General features: G+C 43.2%; 1 protein-coding gene across 33 annotated transcripts in view; it reads right to left on the bottom strand.

The window, feature by feature from the left end:
• rims2a (regulating synaptic membrane exocytosis 2a) overlaps nucleotides 1-21,497 on the bottom strand; it is a 141,303-nt gene that overhangs the window by 27,520 nt on the left and 92,286 nt on the right. For 4 of the 33 annotated variants that reach the window (XM_085802826.1, XM_085802819.1, XM_085802820.1 and 1 more), the window contains 6 exons: nucleotides 20,532-20,670; nucleotides 17,445-17,561; nucleotides 14,455-14,640; nucleotides 12,621-12,727; nucleotides 3,128-3,228; nucleotides 1,031-1,197 (listed from right to left, as the gene is read on the bottom strand). In XM_085802826.1, the coding sequence (XP_085658952.1) occupies nucleotides 1,031-1,197; nucleotides 3,128-3,228; nucleotides 12,621-12,727; nucleotides 14,455-14,640; nucleotides 17,445-17,561; nucleotides 20,532-20,670 (817 nt within the window). Of the gene's footprint in view, nucleotides 1-207; nucleotides 442-1,030; nucleotides 1,198-3,127; nucleotides 3,229-5,573; nucleotides 5,607-12,257; nucleotides 12,291-12,620; nucleotides 12,728-14,454; nucleotides 14,641-17,444; nucleotides 17,562-18,439; nucleotides 18,506-20,006; nucleotides 20,109-20,531; nucleotides 20,671-21,497 lie in introns of all 33 variants that reach the window. The other 29 variants (XM_085802816.1, XM_085802817.1, XM_085802837.1 and 26 more) reach the window with 18 other exon arrangements.

Below are 21,497 nucleotides of genomic sequence, written 5' to 3'. Positions count from 1 at the left end.
TACGTGTGATGTGTGAGCAGGCTGCTACTACTACGGTTAACAAGGAGCAGTGCTACTCTACTTTATTACTGGAAAGAGGTTAACAGGACAAAAGTTATGTTATTATCAAGGATCAAGGGTGGAGGAAAGTGAAGACTGTCTCTCTGGGAGCTACAGGTCTACATGTTGTTAGTGGGAGTCAGTTAGAGACTGTCACACACATGGTACCTGAGATCAGTCTCTGAGATACTCCTCTGGTGCAAGTCCTCTTCATTCTCCACCAAATCCTCCTGAAGCTCCTTGTCTGACTCTCCCTTCCCCCCCGCCTCCCCCCTGCCTTGCTGCCCTCTCCCCTCTTTACTGGTCCTTCTCCTTCCCTCACCCCCCCCTGCATCCTCCTCCTCCTGCACCTCTCCTAACTGCTCGTCCCCCTCCCGAGACTGGCTCCTTGATCGCAACTGGCTGAAGACGGAGACAGAAGCAAAGACAGCAGCACATGCAGAGCAGAAAGAAAAGCCAAACAAAGTATAAATAACATCGACGGCAAGAGAGAAAAAAAGACAAACACAAAGAGACACTGCAGCCAAGTTCAAAAGCAGAGAGCGAACTGAAACGCAGACTTACACCAAAGCCATGCAACAGTTTTTTTTGTTTGTTTTTTTTTTGCTCTGACAATAGACAACACACAAAAATGCAGATATGTGTTTTCTTGTTTCAGTGTTTGTTGCCAGATTTGGACAAACTCCCCCCACCACCTGAGAGAGTTCAACCATTTGGCTCCAGATTTTGCTAAAACGGAGCCAAACCTGAACTCAACATGGTGAGAAAATGACAGACAGCACTAAACGGCTTCATTTCCCCCTTTCAGTTCAACCAAGTGCAAATGATTTCAGAGCTGAAATCATCTGGACGTGGCGACACAGGATGTTCTGTATGTATGCAAAGACAGGTTCACAGGTGCGGGAGATTTGTCCATTCCTGATAACAGTGTGATGTGGATTACAGAGTGAGACACACGTCGATGTCCCCCCGGTGTGGACAGGAAGCCTACCGGATCTTGCGGTTTCCTTGCGGCCTCTCTGACTGGACAGACATGTAGCTCGTGCTGCTGAACCGAGAGGCACTACTGGTTCTCGACACAGCGGACACGTCGCTTACATCACTGTCTGAAGACTTGGCCGACAGGTTATCTGAGCCCCGTGGATCTCTGCCCGAGCGCTGCGGAGAGGACAGAACATGAACAAAACATCAGAGATTATTATCGTGCTGATGTCTAATGGCTCTGTGGTGGTGGCGGTGACTGGTGCAGCATGATACACCACCACTGCTGCGTGGATAAATATTAAATGTTGCAGTGTTGATTCATGCTGCTCTTCTCAAAGGGAGAGACACTCGCTCTGGGTATTTAAAGGGTATGAGCTGCTCTGAAACACTGCGTGCATGCCTTTAGCTTTTTAAGGACAGCCGTTCTTGATCAAGATAAGTTCTTCTGCTGAAGTGGGCTCATGAATGTGAATAATGTCAACTTATTAGTGGTGCTCTCAGATGATGGGAAGAGAAAAAGGGGGAGATGTTGCTGTTACATAAGGCGTGTTAGGTCAGAGTTTAACCTACTTCAGTCAAATATATCAAAGAGCGAGAACATGTAGTAGAGAGGTTCACTGCTGAGAGCTGAATATGAAGCTCTTCATCACGGGTTGAATCTGTCAACATGTTGGTGCTTGTCTAAAATACACTTGTAATACTTGTTTATACAGACCAGACAGTCACATCAACATGTGGACCCAGTTCATTTAGAAACTGACTGAAGTTGTTCAAATTCTTAAACCTGTGTGTAATTAATAAACAGTCAATCTAGATCTGTTAGAGCTTAAGCAGAGGTTCCTTTGTGTCATAGTGCTAATGCAGTCACCTGAAAACGATCCACAGTATAATGCGACAGATAATGTAATGGATATATAATTTACAGTGGTGAAAATGAACTCTACCTTAACTCTTGTATAACCATTATATATTATTAGAGTCCTGGTGTAATAATAATCCACTAGTGACTAATGCATGATTTTATCTATGATTTGTTTGTGTATATTTTCACTGTAGTCCAATTTGAATGCTGGACACCATATAAATACACTGACATTCAGTTGCACAATAATTTTCTCTATACTTAGCTCTTAACAGAGGCTTCCTCGGAAGCTCAACGGGAATAACAGAGTTGGCATGTAAAACATCCTCTGTGTGTGTTTTTAGTGACATGTTTACAGGAAAAGAACCTGAGCTGAGTGTTACAGTAACTGTTTTGTATTAGTCTGCGGTTTAAGAGCAGTAGATCAGACGTCCAGGGAGCGTTGTTGTCAGTGACACTTCCAAGAAAGATAACATTCAACAGATGAGGCCAACTCACGGTTTAATCTGCTTTTTATAGACTCCTACCAAACAAGTTGGCTGCTCCTAATGCAATAGTTTTCATAACAGTGACTTAAAAGGAGAGCTGGTCACGGAGTCTTTCTTTGTCTTGTTCATCTTGGCCCAGACGGCAAGGAGACACCAGACCGAAGCTGAGCTCTCTAAACATGCCGAGGACATCTGCAGAGCCGAATAGTAAACACTTGACTCTGCACACACTCCCTGTCACATTCCTTGAATTTACGATGGAAAGCTTTTTTCACCAAATATTCTTATAATTCTGTCTGGCCATGCATGTGCAAGAGACATGTTGTCACTATGTTTTCAAATGTATTCTTCCATTAAATAGTCACGAACACTGCATGAATTTATACTGCACTGTTGCTTACTGTATGTACTGTATATGTTTTGCAATTTGGGTTCAGTGACTCTTTCAAAAACAACTGACCCCGACTCAGTGTTTTTCAACCTCAATTTAATGATTAAATGTGAGTGTTTATTAGTTTTCATGTGTTTGTGTGGCTCTGTTTGTGTGTTCATGTGCACTGTGCAAACACCAATGCCCATGCGCAGTATGATGTTGATATGTGCATGTGTACATGGTTGACTGCCTTCACAATGTGCCATATGGCCTGCACACAGTGCAGCCATGCAAACAGTAAACTGTAGGTGTATGTGTATTTTTTTTTTTTTGCTGGAGTAGTGAAGCAAACATCCATCATACATCGCTGCGTGCTTTTACCTTGTGGTAATCCTGCTCCAGTCTGGAGTCGGAGCCGGCTCCCTGCTTGTACTTGTTCATCTTCAGCTTCATCTGCCTGGTCCTCTCCTCCATGTCCATACCTACACACAGAGAGACCAGAGTCAGATGGCGGCCGATACGGTGAGGGGAGAGCCTGATGGGAGGACACACTGTTATGGTGAGAGACGAGTTTCTGCTGAGCTATGAGCCATGAGCCATGACGAGGACAGATCTAATGGGGGAAAAGCTGAATGGTCGGCCATTGTAACAAAGAAACACATACACAAACACAAAATGCTGACGAGTAAAGGTAAACTGCATAACGTACGTATTAAACTGGGTCATTTGTATCCACTTGTGTCCCAAACCCAGGCCGAATAAACTTCGTAGAAATTAATCAATAAATCAGATCTTTATTGCACAGTAAAGGAATTTTGAATGCAGAGCCTAATAACTGCAGTAAACAAGATGTACTACCTCTATGTCTGCAAACATGTACATTTTACCTCAGATTTTAGTCAAATGCCAATTCCTTGACAACAAATGCAATGATCGGACTAACTGGTCGACGCATCCAAACTGCAGGACTTAGAAATCCACAATTTTTTGTCATTTCAGTGCTTGGTAGAGTCACCACATCAGTCTGTTTGTCCATCTCATCTTTTCCTGAATTCAATTTAGGCCCTACACTTTGTACTGCATGTTTTATATTTTTGCAGTCACAATTTGCACTATCCAAACAACGAGCCAGCAAACCAAGCTAAACCTTGCTTTGTTACTAATGTGACAATAAAACAACAAAATAACACCTCACAGAAAATACTTCCTGCTGGAGCTGCTACATGTCTTCTTCTCTGTGAAACCAATTATCGAATGCCACCGAGTGTTAATGTCCCTGCTGGACCTGCGCCTCCATTCTCTCCACTTGCTCTCTGTCTCTACTTTTGTGTCATATGATGCCGGTGGTAAAGTGAAGGTGGATGCACAGGTAGTCGTGCCATGCACACATACAGTATGCCAACAGCTTTGCATACACACACATACACACACACATACAAAACAAAACAAGCAAGACAGGCTAGGAGCAAATGAATGGCTGCACACGTGAGGAGAGTGATTTTTTTTTTTATCACCATCCTTTTCTCTCGTCTCATGAAGTGTTTATCTACAGCCTACACACTTCCACATCTACAGTTTTCTCTAAATGACATGACTTCATGTAAGCGGCGTTCAGTGACCTGCTTGTTATGACAAGATGTAGCATCTATTGTTCTGCAATGTTTGTTTATCTACAAACGTCTGATTATGTTGATCAACTCGTGTCGTTATTCTGCTTTTTTAATTACAGTATTCGGACTGTTGTGTCTTTAAGCTCACTGCCTTTAGAATGAAACAATGGCTATGAGGTCACAGCTGCAACTTTATTCGGTCATTTGTCGTCCTTCTTCAGGTGAAAAGTACAGGAAGTGCTGGGTTTTTTAGACACAGCATCTCAATACAGAGGAGAAAAGAGATTCAACAACTTGTTTTTTCCTCCACTGTTTACCTGGAAACCTCACAGTGACAACAAGACCAAAGCCTCTGCTTTGAAAATTGGGTCAGTGTATAAAACTGACTGAACATTTTTTGTTAGGCCCCTGGGATACACACAATGCATTTTGCTGAGAAATGCTAAATATCATGAATTTTGTTAGTGTGTGTGTTCTTCTTCATGAAAATTACAGCATCTTCAGCTTGGTCCAGCTGCAAGGACGACAAAGCGTATAGTTTAGGAATTGCTGTGGTTTACAGACAAAGACCAGCAGTTTCAGGGCAAAGAAAGTTATTTGACACTGATTGTCCACTGATTGCAGGCTGAAGACTATCCGAGTGTCCTAAAATCGTGATAGTATGAAACTTGTCCACATGTCTTGAATGTCAGCTGTCAGAACTCTTACCTCATAGTCATTGTTTTATTTGAAAACAAAGTGGAATTCATTCATATGTTTCTTTTTGACTGCTGTGTATCTGTAAGAGACTCCACAGAGAAGTTATCCCAAACACAGAGAATATTGCTGTTGCGCAGTAATATCAAGTTTTTGCTCCTAGGTAGGAATGGCCAGAGTGTCTCAATGTCAAGACCTGGTGCTAAACCTGACATCATGTGTTTGACCATGACCATGCTGCTATGAACTGTAAGCCCACACAGTCTGCCCACAGCAAAATAAAGGAGTGCCAAATGACAAAAAAAACCAAACAAGCCGGAAGCATTGTCCACAGAATGGAGGCGAGCGAAGCAGGAAAAGAAAGAAGAGACAACTGAGATGAGGAGGGGGGTTGGGTGGGTGGGTGGGTGGGGGAGGGCAAGCCAGGAAGACATACAGAGTGAATAAAAGTAGAAGAAGAAGAAGAGAAGGCAGAGTCAGGACAGGAAGAGGGGGGAAAGGAAGAAGAAGAAGGGACAGACCTGAGTTCGTCCAACTTGGTGAGTCCGTGTCTTCTGGGATCACATCACAGAATGGACAGACACAGACAGAGGAGAGGAAGATGGATGTGAGAGGATGCACGAAGGGTAAAAGGGGGAGGAAGACGGAGGAGGAGAGGGAGGTCAGAGGGAGGGCAACGCCATCGCCGTGGTCACCGAGTATGCCGAGTTTGGAAGGAGGGGGGGGGGGTCAGAGTGAGGAGGGAGAAGAGGAGGATGGAGGGTCGGGAGGGGGGAGACGACACGACACAACAATACGACACGACAATGACAAAACAACAGGCACAAGAACACACAAAGAAAATCATAGAGTACACCAAGAAACACCAAGAACACACAAACTCCACCACGGGCACAGCGAGAAGTCAAAAAGGGTGCGAGGCCAGGAGAGGCTGAGGTAGAGGCTTTAGAGATACGTTATTAGAAATCAGAGAAAAAGGGGGGAGAGGGGGGAGGAAGGTTGGGGAGGTGAGGTTCTGTGCTCTAAAGGAAAAAAAGAGCTGAAACAGTAAAGAGATGTTAATGTTCCAGCCAGGCCAGATAGAAACTGGAGACCTCTGAGGAGAGGAGGGGAAAGAGGGGGAGAGGAGAGGAGAGGAGGTGGATGTCACTTGAGGCTGCATGGGGGCAACTGTGAGGGAGACAGCCTGGAAAAATAATGTGAAAGAAAGGATAAGAAAAAAAGAAAGAAAAAAAAAACACAAAAACAACACAAACTGAAAGCACAGAGCAGCGAGCACACAAAAGAGAGAGCCGACTACCTCACAGAGTTTCAGCAAGATACGTGAAAATTGAGAAACCTGAGTGGAGCGCACACACACTCACACACACAGGCATCAGCAACAGCATCATTCAGAAAGAAGGTTATACAACCACGCAGACCGCCTGCTTTCACGCAGCTCTGTTGCTTCCGATTACATATTTTCCTTCAATTCACATTATTCATGTTCTTCCTCCCTCCCTCTCTCCCTTCCTTCCTTCCGTGCAGCCCCGCTGAGATCCATCTCTTTATCTCTCCAAGTATGAACTGTGCTTTAATTTCTCTATCAGCAATCAGGACACTTTCTTTCTTGTGCGTTTTTTGTTCTGAAGTAAGCAGCAACCGCTCCAGGACACACAGCCCACCACGCCCCCCCGTCAGAGTCAAGCTGCCCATCCGCCTCACCTCCGTCCAGGAGTCTGAGTCCAGGCCAACACTCTATCAGACTTCATTTTCATAGCCCCTTACACAGAATTAGCATTTAGCTCAATTAGTAGTTCATTAGGGTGAATAATGAAGTGTCACATGAATTAAAAGACAATGTGGGACATCTGCCTCAACAGCTTTCATCTCTTTGTGGCAGCCAACATCATCTCATTAAGGAATCAAATGAAGATCAAGAGAGCAAGTGGGTTTTTTTTTGCATCATGTAGGTCATCAGGATAACGGAGTGACACATGAAAGCAGAGGTGGAGGCGAGCAAAACACCGTAGCGAGTTAGAGCGGAGAGGTCTGGTGTCGTGTGGGCTGTGGGTATGAATGCACCGTGTTCGATGTGGCACGAGACGAGTGCTTCTGAATGACAGATGACTCAAACACTTGAGCTACTCCAGACACAACAGCCACGAGTTCATCTTAGTGTTGCAGACAGTTACAAAGGGTTGATTCAGAGACAATGAGGTTGTTGAAGTAGATGGTGTCTGCACTCTGTGAAGGGACCTAAATATCCACAACAATAGACACAAGCCATTGTTTATAATTAAGGATCGTTGGGTGTTAAAAAGTAGCTCAACTGCTATTACAATTATCAAAAGCTTGGATGGGTTGAGAGACAACATGGATGGTGTTCAGCTCTAGTTCAGTTTAATGCCAAACATTCAGTCCATCACACATGATGCAATAAGAGTCTGTGATTGATTCAGACAGAACTAACACAACATACTACATGCTTGTGTTCCTTTAGGCTGATTCAGTTTCAACAATTCAGTTTCAGCACAATTATTTTTAATTCTTGGACATAAGTCAGAAATACACAGTTTTCAATCATTTCTATTTAAACTCTGAGGAGTAATAATTGTGTGTGTGAAGAAAAGTATAAATAAAATACATGGAGAAATGGGGAACAACAGGTGATAGAGAGGGGTGTCATTTAAACTCAATCACTTTTCAGGGACAACTGACAGAGCTCTCAGTGTGAGACTCAGTAACAAGTCTGTGATCAGGCCGAGCTATAGAGACAAACACACCAAGAAACTGAGGCTGAAAAATAAAGTGAAGAAGAAAGAGCAACTGACTGATGACTGGGCCTGAGCCTGCTGAAGGTTTAATTACAGCCTCAATCTCAGTCGAGGGCCCTTGTTAACCCACAACACCAGACTATACGTCACATGCAGAAACACATCTATACTGTTATGTGGGGATGAAAACAGTAAATGTGCCCTTTAACGTATCATAATCCTTTTATTCAAACTGTATGATATGAATGACTTGCTTGAAAAAAATGAACCTGAATCAGTTTTCAGGCTGCACTGCAAAATCACATCAAGGAAAACAGAAGGGTGCCACCCAGAGGCCAACTATGGCAATCATATTAAATATTTCTGCTGGCCAGTACAAAACATATAAGCATGCTTCCTTTGTTGCTTATATAAGCAGGAGGACAGCATGGTTCTAGTCTAGTCCCTGTTGCAATCCATCTGATTGCACATCACACTGATTATGGAGGACGGTATAGAAAACATATCAAAGAAACAGCACACTGAGTGCATGAACAATAAGCGACCCAGTACCTTTTGTAGTACTAATGTTAACTTTGTTCACATGGTGGATTTTTTTGGTGATGGAATGGAAATCATTTTAAGGAGAGGCAGCCCTTCACAAAGACAATGTCTGACTTACATTTGTCTTTATTCTTATTATCTTCAACCACTGATTCTTATAATTACAAAACAAACATTAGTTTGAAGAATTAAAACAAGCAGATTGGATAAAATAAAAGTCCACAACATTCAAGTCTTTGTTACTGTAGTTTTCTAAAAACAATAACTTAGTCTTGCATGATTTAACTCCACTGCTTTGTTTGCCATGTTTGTTCAGTTACATTATATATTTGATAAAGTTTGCTTTGCTTCAGGTAAAATAAATACTATCCACTTCCATGCTGTAGAAAACACTCATGGCATTGTGATGCTGCCTTGGTAATGGTAAACCACAAATTAGTTGGGACAAGGCTTCTGACAGAGCAGAGGTCTTGCTTACCCCGCCTTTAAGTGGGCTGGTTATTGTTCATGCTTTAACGTGGCACAAATCTCCACCCACACACACACACACACACACACACACTAACTAACCTGTGTCAGTGAGGGAGGGGTGTGGCTGTGTCCCTCCATCAGACAAAGAGCCATTCAGCCCTCGCTGCTGGTCCTCCCATGTCACCTCTACAGCAAGACATACACATGCGCGTACACATACACGTACACACACACACACACATACAGACTGACTGCTTTGGACACTACATGATTTTGATGGGCCTTGGATTATCAAGGGAGCTTTTTGTAAATCCCAGTAGAAAACATGATGCAAAATCACTTTCCTTGCATTTTCTTTTAAACCTTTAGCTGTTTTATATACCTTACTACTCAATTACATTGTGTATATATTGTGTGCAGTGATATTAAAAAGGAACAAAGATGCGTAAAAAAAGCGAGAAAAAAGACCTCTTTGCCACTTCAGCACTGAAATCATGGACAGCTCCTCACCAAAGAGTGTGAACTTTGCTCCATCTAGTGGCCAAAAGAGGTAACAGTCTCTGAGGTTCTCAAAACAAGACATTATACTCTGCTGTACGTCACCAGCAAAGTTAAATGAAATTAATCCAGGAAACGTTACACCCTGGTATTTTTGATGTTATAATTTTTTTTACTGTGATCAAATGTGAGCTCTGATGCAAAAATATCTGACATATGACTTACTTAATGTCTGCAATTGCCAGGTTTAGAGGAGCACTAATTGAAATGACTGGCAATTTCATAATGGGAATTGAGAGCTCTGTGTTTGTGAGGTGGAAATGACCTGAATTAATTTTTTACCGTAGCAGAGACTTGAGGCCTCGCTGGAGCCAGAGAGGGACAGGCCAGCAGAGATCACAGCAACAGCACTCTGAATGTATTAGCATCAGTTTAGCTTCATGCAGTGTAAACCTACTTTCTTCACTCCCAGTTCACTCAATAGAAACACACTGAAAATCAGCGTATACCACAGACTGAATGTGGACAAAGGGAAGATAAAAGAAAAGGACAACTGAAGTGCACTATGGTAAATAAGAAGGAAACCGTTGAGAGCAGTTGAGCATCAAGAATCAGAGCTACAAGTGAATGCCACACACAGAGAGCTTGTATTTACTGAAAAAAACCCACACAGCAAAGTCACACCACCACACTGCTCAGAGGACTTGCCTTTCCTCCCATTTACCGGTGGACCTTGGGGTTTTTCCTCACAGTCTGCTGCTAGTAAAGAGACAGATGGACGCTCATGAAATAACCGAACCCGCAGTACTGTAAGTGACATTAATACGGCAACTCGTACTGTATGTGCTCATACATATACACACAGCTGATACCAAACACTACAGTACTTTGCACATAATCTCAACAACACACAAATGTTAAGAGCATTTGATAAATTATACGATACACTGTGTGGTTGCAATGAGCACAACGCATTTGTTATTGTGCTCATACTGCAACATACAGTACAACCTTCCTGCAGCAGCATTCGTCGTGCAGAATATCACTCGCTCAGAATCCATCCAGACAACTTCAAAAACACAATGTGGCTTTTTTTTGGGGCCGTACATGAGTATCCAGTGAGTCATTGAGCACAGCAGCCATGACAGTGTTGAGTAATAGCGGCACACAGTCAAAGGACAGAAACAAGCCACGTAAACAGATGGGAAAGTAGGAAGTGCAAACCGTGGGGAACTCCAGTTGCTGCCAACAGTCTGGCTGTTCATTCAAGCCTGTGCATGAATGTACTGTACACCAACATGTACTGTACATCGCTTTTAACCAAGAAACTAAATAAAATCTGAAACGGCTTGTCCTTTAAACTACATTTAACCAGGTTTATTGTGAATAAACCTGGAATAATTATATTTACTATTAAGAAAGAAAATCGAGCAGCACCACAAGAGGCTTAAAGGCTGTTTCTCTATTAATAAACACACCTGGGCGGCCATTTTGGGGTTCAGATGCCCCAAGTTCCTCCCTTGCTCCCCCTTAGGAGTTGCAACAAATACAGTAAACACAAGAGAATTAGATGTGTAAATGTTTCAGAGCTGAGCGGTGAGACAAAAAGGTGGCATGGATTTTAAAATCCAGCTCCTCTCTGAAAACAACAAATGGCAACAATATGAATCCAGTCCAGAAAAACTTGCACGCGCGCACACACACGCACACACTCACACACACATCCTTGCACATATTTGCATTACATAATCTGAGTGCCATACGGCTCTGTGGGAGCTACAGCACAAGGTCAGATCAATACCTCCCCCCACTGCCCACACTTTGCCACTGTCCTGAAGCAGTACAGTGGAGAGATAGTGAAAGAGATACACATAGCGAAAATAAATAAATAAGAAGGAGAAAGTGAGAGACGGACAGAGGAAGGGAAAGAGAGAGAGAGAAGAAGAAGAAGGAGAGGACAGACTGCCTGACAAAGAATAACAGAAAAAAGGGAGATTAGGTCAGGAATAAAGAGGAAGAAGGACGGTTGCAGATAAGTGACAGAGAAGTCCAGACAGAGCTTCAGAGTGATAAAAAAGATGGCACAGATACAGAAGAAGGGCAGGGCCGATAGGGAGAGCAAAGGAGAGTGTAAGGAAGATGCAGAGAGAGCTGGGCTGGTGGCTGGCGGCTGTACAGAAGACAGGGAAGCCCTCATGGACTCTGACAATGATGAAAGAGCTCTGCAAGTTCTTTGACAAGTTCTCCAGAGCTGCAAGAGCTTTCTCTCCCTCCCTCCGCCCCACTCCCTCTATCTCTCTCCCAGTCTTTCCCTCCGATCACTGCAAAGCTAACACCCTGCTTTGTTTTTTTTCCAAAGAGTCATTCGGAGACACAAGTGAAATAATCACTGCTTTCATCACAGTACACATTACAAGTTGCGGCAACAACACATACACATTTGATAGAGGAGTGCTGAGGAACATGACTGACTTCAAATGTCACTTTTGTGGTTGTGAGGATGTGGAAAAGTTCAAACTTTTTCTGGCTTAATCATTTATCAAAGCCTGGAGGAGGGTTCCCCGTTTGCAGACACAGTGTGTGTCTGTGCAGCTTCAGAGAAGTATCTCAGCAGTCCAAATAATTCAATACATCAATAATGCCCAAATAAATAATAATAATATCCAGAGTACAGCTCAAAACAAAGACACAGGGAGGCAACATTTGAACACAACACTGGTTCTATTAATAGCAGGGTCCAGACAGAGCTATAGGTTAGTACGACACGGTGGCACAGGACACCTCAACTGTACATTCAACAGAGCTGCAACAGAGGGGAGGCTTCAGTAAGCTCAGCCACCCGCCGTTGCAGACAGGGTTTCGGCCTTCAGAGTGAGGTGTGGCTTGGTAAGCACTCCCCCAGTCTGAAAGGCTAAACCCACACAATCAGCTACAGACCTTCACAAGGCTCTGTTCCTTCGTCTCCATCTTCTGAGAGAGAAATGGAAAAGGAACCGAGTGCAAATGTTATGGATGGAGGGTAAAAAGTAAACACATATAAAACAAAAGAAATCCTTGCACTTATGATATCATTTATAGCTTTCAAGAGCAAATATGTGAAGCAGCTGCTGTAAAAACCAAAGCTCCTCCGCCAGCCCAAACAGTCGGGCCACCATATAAAAACTCTATCATCGTAAGATACTGAACAGAATCAGACTACCGCACTGATAAAAACACGTCGACCCTCATCATACATGTCTCTGAGTCTCTCCGTAGACAGAAAGCCTGTGATGCAAACAGGAAAACAAGCAGGGGACTTACTTCTCTCCTTCCCGGTGGGCGGAAGCTGCGGTAGTTGTCGTCCTCGTCTACTGGACATGGGCGTACTGGTGGGACTGGTCTGGACTGATCCACTACGAGGATGCGCCCTACATGACAAAAAAGTGGTGGACACCGAGGTGAGACATGAGTAAGGACGAGAGCAGGTGGTGGATGGGCCGGGGCAGGGCCATGTCGCACCCATAGCACAGTGTGAGAGAAGTGAGAGAATAAACTTTCACAGAAGACAGAGAGAGATTCATTTGAGAGCAGAGATGTGAGTAACATAGAAAGTATAGCTATTCCCTACTCTGAAGAGGTGATATGATTTAATCCACTTAACTACTGTAGGATCACTCATTACTTTAGTTAACACTCCCACTCCTTTTCGGACATGAAAAATCAAATTATTTTCATTTTTCATGTCTTGTCTTTGTAAAGTATCTATTTGTTATGTCCATTACTGTATTATTTCTTATTTCTTTTAACATGTCCTAAATAAACTAAAACTAACTAACTAACATATAGGCTCCTGTGTGTTTGGATATACAGTAACAGGAGGTTATCAGGGACTGCACTAAAGCATAGGGTAACTAAGAGAAACTGACTAATTCAAACATTATAACATGTCTTGGATCTCCAGATATAAAACCGATGCACACAGCAATGATGTTTGGCACATGGCATGGGAGTGGAGGGATACATCAACTGTAGGGAACTGAGCTGCAATAAAAGATGCCAGGTGTGAACCGCATGTACAGTCGACTCATCAAGCTGCAAGGAGAGAGAGAGTTCAATGCAGAGACAGCAGACTAGTGCGACCATGCGTTCAGACTGTCCCCAAAAGGCTTGAAATCACACAAAAGAAAGAAAAGGTAAAACAAACAAAATGAAACAAAATGCCATCACAAGATAAACGGCATCAGTTGATGTTAGTAATGAAATCAAAAGTAAAAAGTCGGCCCAACACTGCTATACTCACGCAAGCGTATGAGCAGTGTGTTCCAAATCAAAACGAGTCAGCACGCTACTCTACGGTGTCGGGGGGGTGGGGGTGGGGGGGTTGTCGTGCCTGGGACATGTGTAAAGAAAATACAGCACCGGTGCTTTTGGGGACAAAACACAAAGGCTTGGTGGGTGGTGGGGTAGTTGTGAGGGGGAGGTGAGGTGAGGTGAGGTGGGGTGAGGTGGGGTGAGGTGGGGTGAGGCGAGGCGAGGCGAGGCAGGGGAGCAGGGTGTTGGGAGGGAGGCAGGTAGGTGACAGTGATGTAGTTGTTCTGGTTCATTCGGTGAGTTAGTCAGGCTCGGGGTGGGTGGGAGCTCATGGGACGGGGTCTCTACTGGTTTAGTCCTACAGAGGTATTAGTTATGCAAAGAGATGGAGCTGCTCTGGGGGCAGAAATAATGTGATTGGTTGGTTTACACCTCAGTGTGGGAGTTGGGAGAGTAATCCCCTGGTTTGTCGCTTGACTTCTAGATTAGCAAAAGAGATTATTTGTCAATTGTTGAAAGAGAAATCTACGTATCGTAAACTGTCTAATAATAAACTACAGGTATTTGGGTAAGATGGTTAGCAGGGCTGACCTCAACATGTTTAGATGGTTTAATCCCAGTTACCAGAATAAAATTTGGTTTAATGTATTCACTGGTTTTACTTCTGTTAATGTTACTTGGCCAAAACACTGTGGTTTCCTTCATGTACTTATTGATGCTTTAAACCCAATGCTTAAATTATTTCTCCCTCCAGAGTAGGCACGCCTCAGGGAAATTATCGTACAACTACAACTCTAGTCTGCTTCTGTGTTAAGCTTGTTAGCGTCTCCAATCTGGGTCACACCTCGTCAAGGCAGGTGAGGGGGGGGCGGACCTCCCAGATGGCAGAGACGGCATGGACCTCATGAGCGAAGAGTCGTGGGGGCGTTCAGTGGAGCGCGAGCGGGATGTGGGGCGCTCTATAGTGGGCCGCTGGTCTGCAGAGCGGGACCTGCTGTGATACTCGTGTCTATCCATGGCTCCGTGGTTCCTACAGAGGTTATTGAGAGATAGGCAGGCACTCAGTGGGACCCCAGCAGGGCGGGGGCAGCGCCCCGGCAGTGTGGAGGGCAGAGAAATTTGTTGCACCCTCAAAATTCCTCTGAGGTGCATGTGTTTCAGAGTTACACCTGTTATTGCATGTTTTAACCCATTCATTACAAAACACATTCATTAATTAACTTACTTTTTGAGATATAACAATAGATCTACGTGCAGTTCTCATGATACTTATCATTTTTGTCTTGTATTGTATTTTAGTGATACGTATTAGCAGAGGTAAATTCAGAAAGAAACTGCACCGCCATATTGCACAGAATGTTTTTTCTGTAAATGGGCTAAAACATGCAAAAATACAGGTGTGGTCCCTTACAGTGAAAGAGTCACATGATTCAGCAACTCTTCAAGAACATTAGACAACGCTTCAATGTTAACAGACAAGCTGTATCAGCTGTTACAGCCTTAACGTAGCAGAACTGCATGTACAGCTGACCGCTGCACCACTTCACTGAGCGCCTTTGGTTTCAGACCTACAGTACATGAAATGCAGATGTAGTTTCATCTTACATGCAGTTCTTGACCGTTTGTCTTTCAACATTTAAGCTTTATCTGTAATTCCTAACGAGTTGATGAATGACTGAATTTTTTGGGTGGACAGTATGGACTCTGTGGGGTGTGTGTAAGTGGAAGGGGCTTGTGCTGTCTCTCAATATGTGATGGGTGGGTGTGTGTTCATTTACAAACTGTCTGAGGAACAGTGAAATGTGAGGGAAAAGTGAAGTGTGTCTTTATAAAACATTTGGCATTTGAGATGTTATTTCCTGAAAAATGTCCAGACGTTATGAGTATTTTGGCACAGAGAGGATGAAGGCAGATCTTGTCAGTCTGAAGAGCTGATGAAAAAAAGCAGGTAAGGTTCTCAACTAGGAAGGTTATTGATAGTGTACAACAGGGATATTTGACTTTACAGAGACAAACAAAAAATGCATCAAATTGCATCAAAGTGAACATATGGAACCAGGGAAAGGAAATATTCAACTTTAAAACATGCACAGTGGAAACGATTAAAGTTTAAGCCCTTCATACTGTCAGTGACACTGTTTCATTAAATCCTTTGTGTATTTAGACGAGTACCGAAGCTGTCAGACACCAAAAGATGCACTGAAATCATTTTAAAACATGACTTTGCAGAACGTTTGTGAGAATGCAGAAGAAGAACTTTTACTTCCAAGTAATTTCAATCATTTTAGTTTTAATGAATAAGTCATTCGTGCCATAGTCTTGTGGTGTCTGTAGCCTTTTGCTGAATGAAAAATTGTCCAGTAGAGGAAATATCCTTTTTGTTTGCCACAGCAAAACGGACGCTCATCAGTCAGTAACCTTAAGTAGCTGTAAGCATTTTGAATCTACAGTCGTTCACAGTGATGGTCAATATAATCACTCCCCACCATGATGTTGTTATGGCCCAGGATTTATGTGTAATGTGAAGGTTGTGTCTGCTCCAAATCAAATATCTCATTAAGTGTATTTAAATAGATAAACCCAATAACCCATGACACACGCTTTGGAATATCACAGCTCATCGTAATCTGACTGGTAACAAACCCCAAATCATCAGTTTTCTGTTTTAATGTCTATACGCTTTACTGTTTCTACACAGGTGCACTCTGGGACGATGCACTTAAAAACAACAGAATCATGAAAAACATTTTCTCATGTTCTGGGCAAACTAAGACCTTTACCAAAAGGCTCAAACTCCCTTTGTGCTCTTTGCTGCTTGTGTCACCTTTTCCTCACTGCTGCTTTTACTCAGCCTGCAGACAGAAACAGAGTGAATCTATGTGAAAAGAGAGAGAGGGGGGGCTACTCTGCTCCTCTGTGGATAAACCTGAGATACTAGCTGCTTTTCTTTTTCTCTCAGTTGAGACAAAAAGAGAGGGAGAAAAAAAGGAACTGGAGAGCTCTTGTTAATGGCCATCTAGACTGTAGGCTGAGACTGTAGTCGAGCCAAGCTGGGCCTTAGGGAAACTTTGTGATACTTTAATAAAGTCAGTCGGGCTCTCAGGCTGAGTTCTGAGGACTCATCACTTTTTTTTTCCTCCCGGAGAGGAGAGAAATGGCACAAGCGTCACAACGTTATTCCTGACTGAAAGCCAGATGGCAGCAGGTGGAAGATTGAAGACAGGCGAGAGTGGAGTCATTTACAGTGTTTCTCTGGAGGGGGCAATGTGGCTGCTTTCTTATTATTGCTGCACCAGGACGCTGGTGTGGGTCCTGAAGATGGACAGGGAACCCGGCAGCTCATTCTGGTCTGGCCCCAGAAGTCAAAGGGCAGACACAGAATTTACAAAGCCTCTGTGCAGCCCAGAGCAATGCATCAGGGATGCCACTGTATGGGCGAGCAAAAAAGCTGCTGCCAGTATCCCGTGAAGGACAACACTCGTGATCACAGACACTGATCAACATATTGCCGTATAACGTACATGGGGTACATAAACAAAGACATCAACGAAGAAACAGTCAAGTGTTGGCCAGCACTTCAGTCAACAACCAGTATACATACAGCGACACAAATAGCTCTGAGCCTCAGCATACCGAAGCAGTTGTGTACCATTACTGTGGGTCTACACAACTTCAGAGCTGTGATGACTCCTTTACAAAAACCGATATCAGACAGGATATCATTTTCTGTCATCACTTGTACGACCACGGGTAAATCAAAAATGGACGAGGGACAACTTGGAGGAGACCACAGGATGGTGGATGCACAGATACAGCGGCAGTGCATGTCAATACCTCTCGTAGTCATAGTCGGAGGAGTAGGCGCCCTCAGAATAGGCTCGGGCCATCCTAGTGGAACGCAGTAACCTGACTGCTTCCTCTCGGCAGATGGGGTACACACGGTGGTTGCGGCTGGCGGAAAAAGTATCACAACTGGTCAGCATTGTGTGTGTTTTTTCATCACAAGGGGAGGTAACACATATCTATAAAACAAACCTGCAGCTGTTGAAATACACCCTTGACTTCCCATTACAGACTGTCTCTGCAGTCTGTTTGAATGCATACTTATTAAACCGTCCACTGAACCCAAAGTGAGTAAGGATAACATACACTACTATACACTGAAGGTGAAGAGAAACCACCTCTGCTGGACAAAACTTCACCACCATAGAAGCACTTATCCATTGTCAGTATTGCCCGTTACTCTTTGTAGCTGAGATGAACGATAAATGACAGATTTGCTGTCTCACAGGAATCTCACTTGTTCACATGGTTTCAAGTTTGGAGTGAGAAGAGAAGAAAGATTATATGATAATGAGGTGGTGGAAAGAGAGAGCAAAGCAATGCTGATACTGGATGGATGAAGCGTATAGTATGGTCAAAGAGTCACCCACTTTCTCTATAGAGCGCGCTACTGAAGAGTAACACACTTAATAACACATTATGTATATATTTAATCCTCTACAGAAGAAATATATACTGTAAGACTACAACACAACACATATGGCACTGACAATGGCCAAGTGATACAAAGTGGAAACTACAGTGTATTCAGTATCCCATGTGGCATGATAGTGACTTCATGCAACATAGGAACTTCATGGTTATCACTTGACATAGACTACAGTGACAGGAAACGAGCCGTAGTGTCAGTGCCATGTGTTCAACACTCATGTGAAAGATTTCCTCCAGAAAACAAAAGGCAGTGTGGGCTGCAGGTGGGGGGGGGTGGGGTTGAAAGGTGGAGATGCAGAGATGGGGGCTTCATGCAAGCTCAGGTAAGAGTCTACCTGGGTTCCTTTTGAGGATCATCAATAGGCTGAGTATGTCTGGTTCGAGGTAGGGTGAGGAAATGGCTGCAACCACATGGAGGGAGGAGAGAAGACAGAGATGGATCTGAGATGGCGCCGAGGAAGAAGCAGAGGAGGAGGAGGAGGAGGAAAGGAGAGAGTGAGAGGGAGGATTGGAGATAGACAGGATCATAGGCAGACAGATGGAGGGGTGAGGAAACTGAGGGGAGAGAGAACGAGAGACTTCTCAAAGACACAGGATGTGAAGAGACTGAGAGAGCTCATAGGAAAGGTTGATGTAACAGTTTCAAAGAGGAAAAACAGGCAAGGAAGATAAGAGAGGCTGAGAGATCGAATGGTGCGGAGATGTCTTCCTCAGCTTTACCACACAGACAGATGAAAGTGGTTCTCTGAACACACCAGCAGCGTTCACAGAGGAAAGAACAGAACAGCACGGTCCAAACACCTGTACCTGTTTGGTGTTACTTCTAGATGTAGAGGACAACAATTCAACACCATGCACATTACATACAGATTTACTCTTTTTACAGACTATCAAGAACAATTCAAAAAAGGAAAAAAGAAATGCTGTGAAAATGAAACAAAATACCAGCCTCACAAAAAAACAAACTTTTAATATTTTAGGAGTTCTGGGACAAATCCAAACTCTCTATGACTCATTTCCTGTGTCATTTTCAACTGTTTTCAATAAATAACCAGACACTGTTAATTAAAGCAGCTGAAATACACTCAAGTGAGCACTGTCCCAGACAATTTAGATAAGTGCATTTTCTGCGCCTGACACTGATTTAGGCCAAGCTTCAGAAATATCAAATAAAGTTAATTGGACTTGGGGGAAAGTAGCTGTGGCCTGGCAGTGCCAAGGCTATGATTGGACTCTTGGAGCAACATTTTCCACCACTCACAGAAAAAAATGCTGATGGAGGATAACTGACCACTTCCCCTTGACCACCTCCTCCATAAAGATAGTGAGATACATGCAAATACTGTATACTGCGCGCAGCATTTACAGCATTGGCTCCGAATGCGTCCTGCATAATTTCAGCCTCCTTGATGTACAATGCAGAAAAAAAAAAAAACTTGTTAAAGAAAAACTTGTTAATTACCTCTCAAAAGCAGTGCAGTCATACCCAAGTCTGCTGTTCATGTTAGTTTTTAACTTTGGTGATGAATTAGTGAAGTAACAACCTCAGTTTTGCTTTTAATTGGGTATTTGCTGTGATCATCTATTTCAGAAACAGTAAATCTTCCTGGAGTAACATAACATATACATAATGGTGGAAGATGAGAAGGATGCATCAAGGTGTAGGGCATCTATATCCATACCAGATGAAAAAAGAAATGATTTGAGCAAATATTTTGTTGGAAGAAAGTTGCAGAGAAACTAGAAAATATGAAAACACTCACACAAAAATCACTTTATGGAGAGTTTAAGGCAAAAGGCATCTTGTGTTAAGTGTATGTGCACAGAAATACATCCCTGCATGTCAACGGTGTGCATGCACCCTCTGTACATAAGTGCAAGCTGAAGAGTGTGTGTGTGTACCTGTCAGGTGAGTAGTTAGCTTCGGACACACTGTGGTGGTCCACTCTAGAGGAAGAGCTGTACTGAGAGTGCCTGAGGTCAAAGGCCGGGTCCAGACTTCTGCTGTGTGACAGAAGTGGACTGGATCACCCCTCATGCAGTTAATGCCCCGCACATTGCGCCCTACGGGCCGGGGCAGGACTTGGCCTTTTGTGTCACTGAGGCTTTTAAGAGTGACCGCGAGAAATGCTACACAGCACGTGGGTGTGATGTAGCATTTGGAAATCAGAGCGAGCACGGTGAGTGATTCATTTTAATTTTCTTATTTGAACCTGTATTTACTTGACATCTGTCCGAATTTTGTGTTTTCAAGCAGGATTAATTTCTAAAGCAACAAAATTAACATATCCTCCTCTGATTGATCAAAACAAACAAACAAACTAAAGTGCAAAATCATCACATCAACATAATAAACACAAAAAACAAAACATGTGTGTGTACCCAGATGCAAAGGTGCAGCCCTCTGGTGTACGGAGCATAAGTTACCTGGAGGGCGGGGGAACGCTGGGGGAGCGTGACCTTGCCCTGTTTATATCAGCTGACCGAGAGCAGTGGTTAGATGACATCACCTGCTCAGGGACAGACAACGTGGAGCTCTGGAAGTCTCTGCCATTTGGCCGGTAGTCTGTGAGGACGAGAATAGGAAAAAGAAAGGGAGGGGAGGAGGGACAAAATGAAAAGAAAGGAAAGTTATTTGCATACTGATGCCACATTTTCATGCTAGATTTAATTCACAAAACAAAATGTTGAACTAACTGAAGTTACAACACTACTGTACATTTTCCCCTATGTTTCTGAGTGACAGCTAAAGCTGCAGCCTTGCTAATGAAAAACTTATGACTGCTAATGATGCATAACCCGTTTAACCACACCTTGTAATAAATTGGAAGAAACTTTCTAAAAGTTCTGCTAAATGCCATTCTGTACAGGTGATGGATTCTCTATGTTCATTATGCTGAGTCTCTATATTCCAAAATTGAGTAGTAGGTTTCAATAAAGGTGCAATTCATCTGCTGTGTTAACACTGCACATTAAACATGAAAATAGCCTTTAAAAATCAGAAACATTATAATGAATTTTCTCTGCAAGACTGATTAGTCCATTGAATTTGAAAGAGTTCATTAACCGATAATCAGACATGGCTAGAAGCCATGGTTAAGGTCAGTGCTTAGCTCTATAAAAGTTGATTGATATTCAATAGAGTGTACGACACATTAAAATGAGTTAAATAAAAGTCTGAATCAAAAGTTGGAAAAGAAGGAAAGGTAGGAAAAGAATTGAGGTAATGTGAAAGAAATGTTGACCTTCACTGGTGGAGGATAGACACGATACGATTGTCTTTTGCGTTCACATGTTTGAAAAATTGTCATCAATTTATTTCTCTCCAACATATTTGCTTCATTATGAAGCTTTTCTGCTTAAACAAGGAAAACGTTTCTTGACTGCAGCTCC

The sequence above is a fragment of the Trachurus japonicus genome, chromosome 16 (genome assembly GCF_045865225.1).
Source record: "Trachurus japonicus isolate A0001 chromosome 16, Traja_1.0".
In the NCBI taxonomy this organism is placed as follows: domain Eukaryota; kingdom Metazoa; phylum Chordata; class Actinopteri; order Carangiformes; family Carangidae; genus Trachurus; species Trachurus japonicus.
The sequence above is the reverse complement of the archived record's forward strand: the minus strand, read 5'-3'. Positions and strand labels throughout refer to the sequence as shown.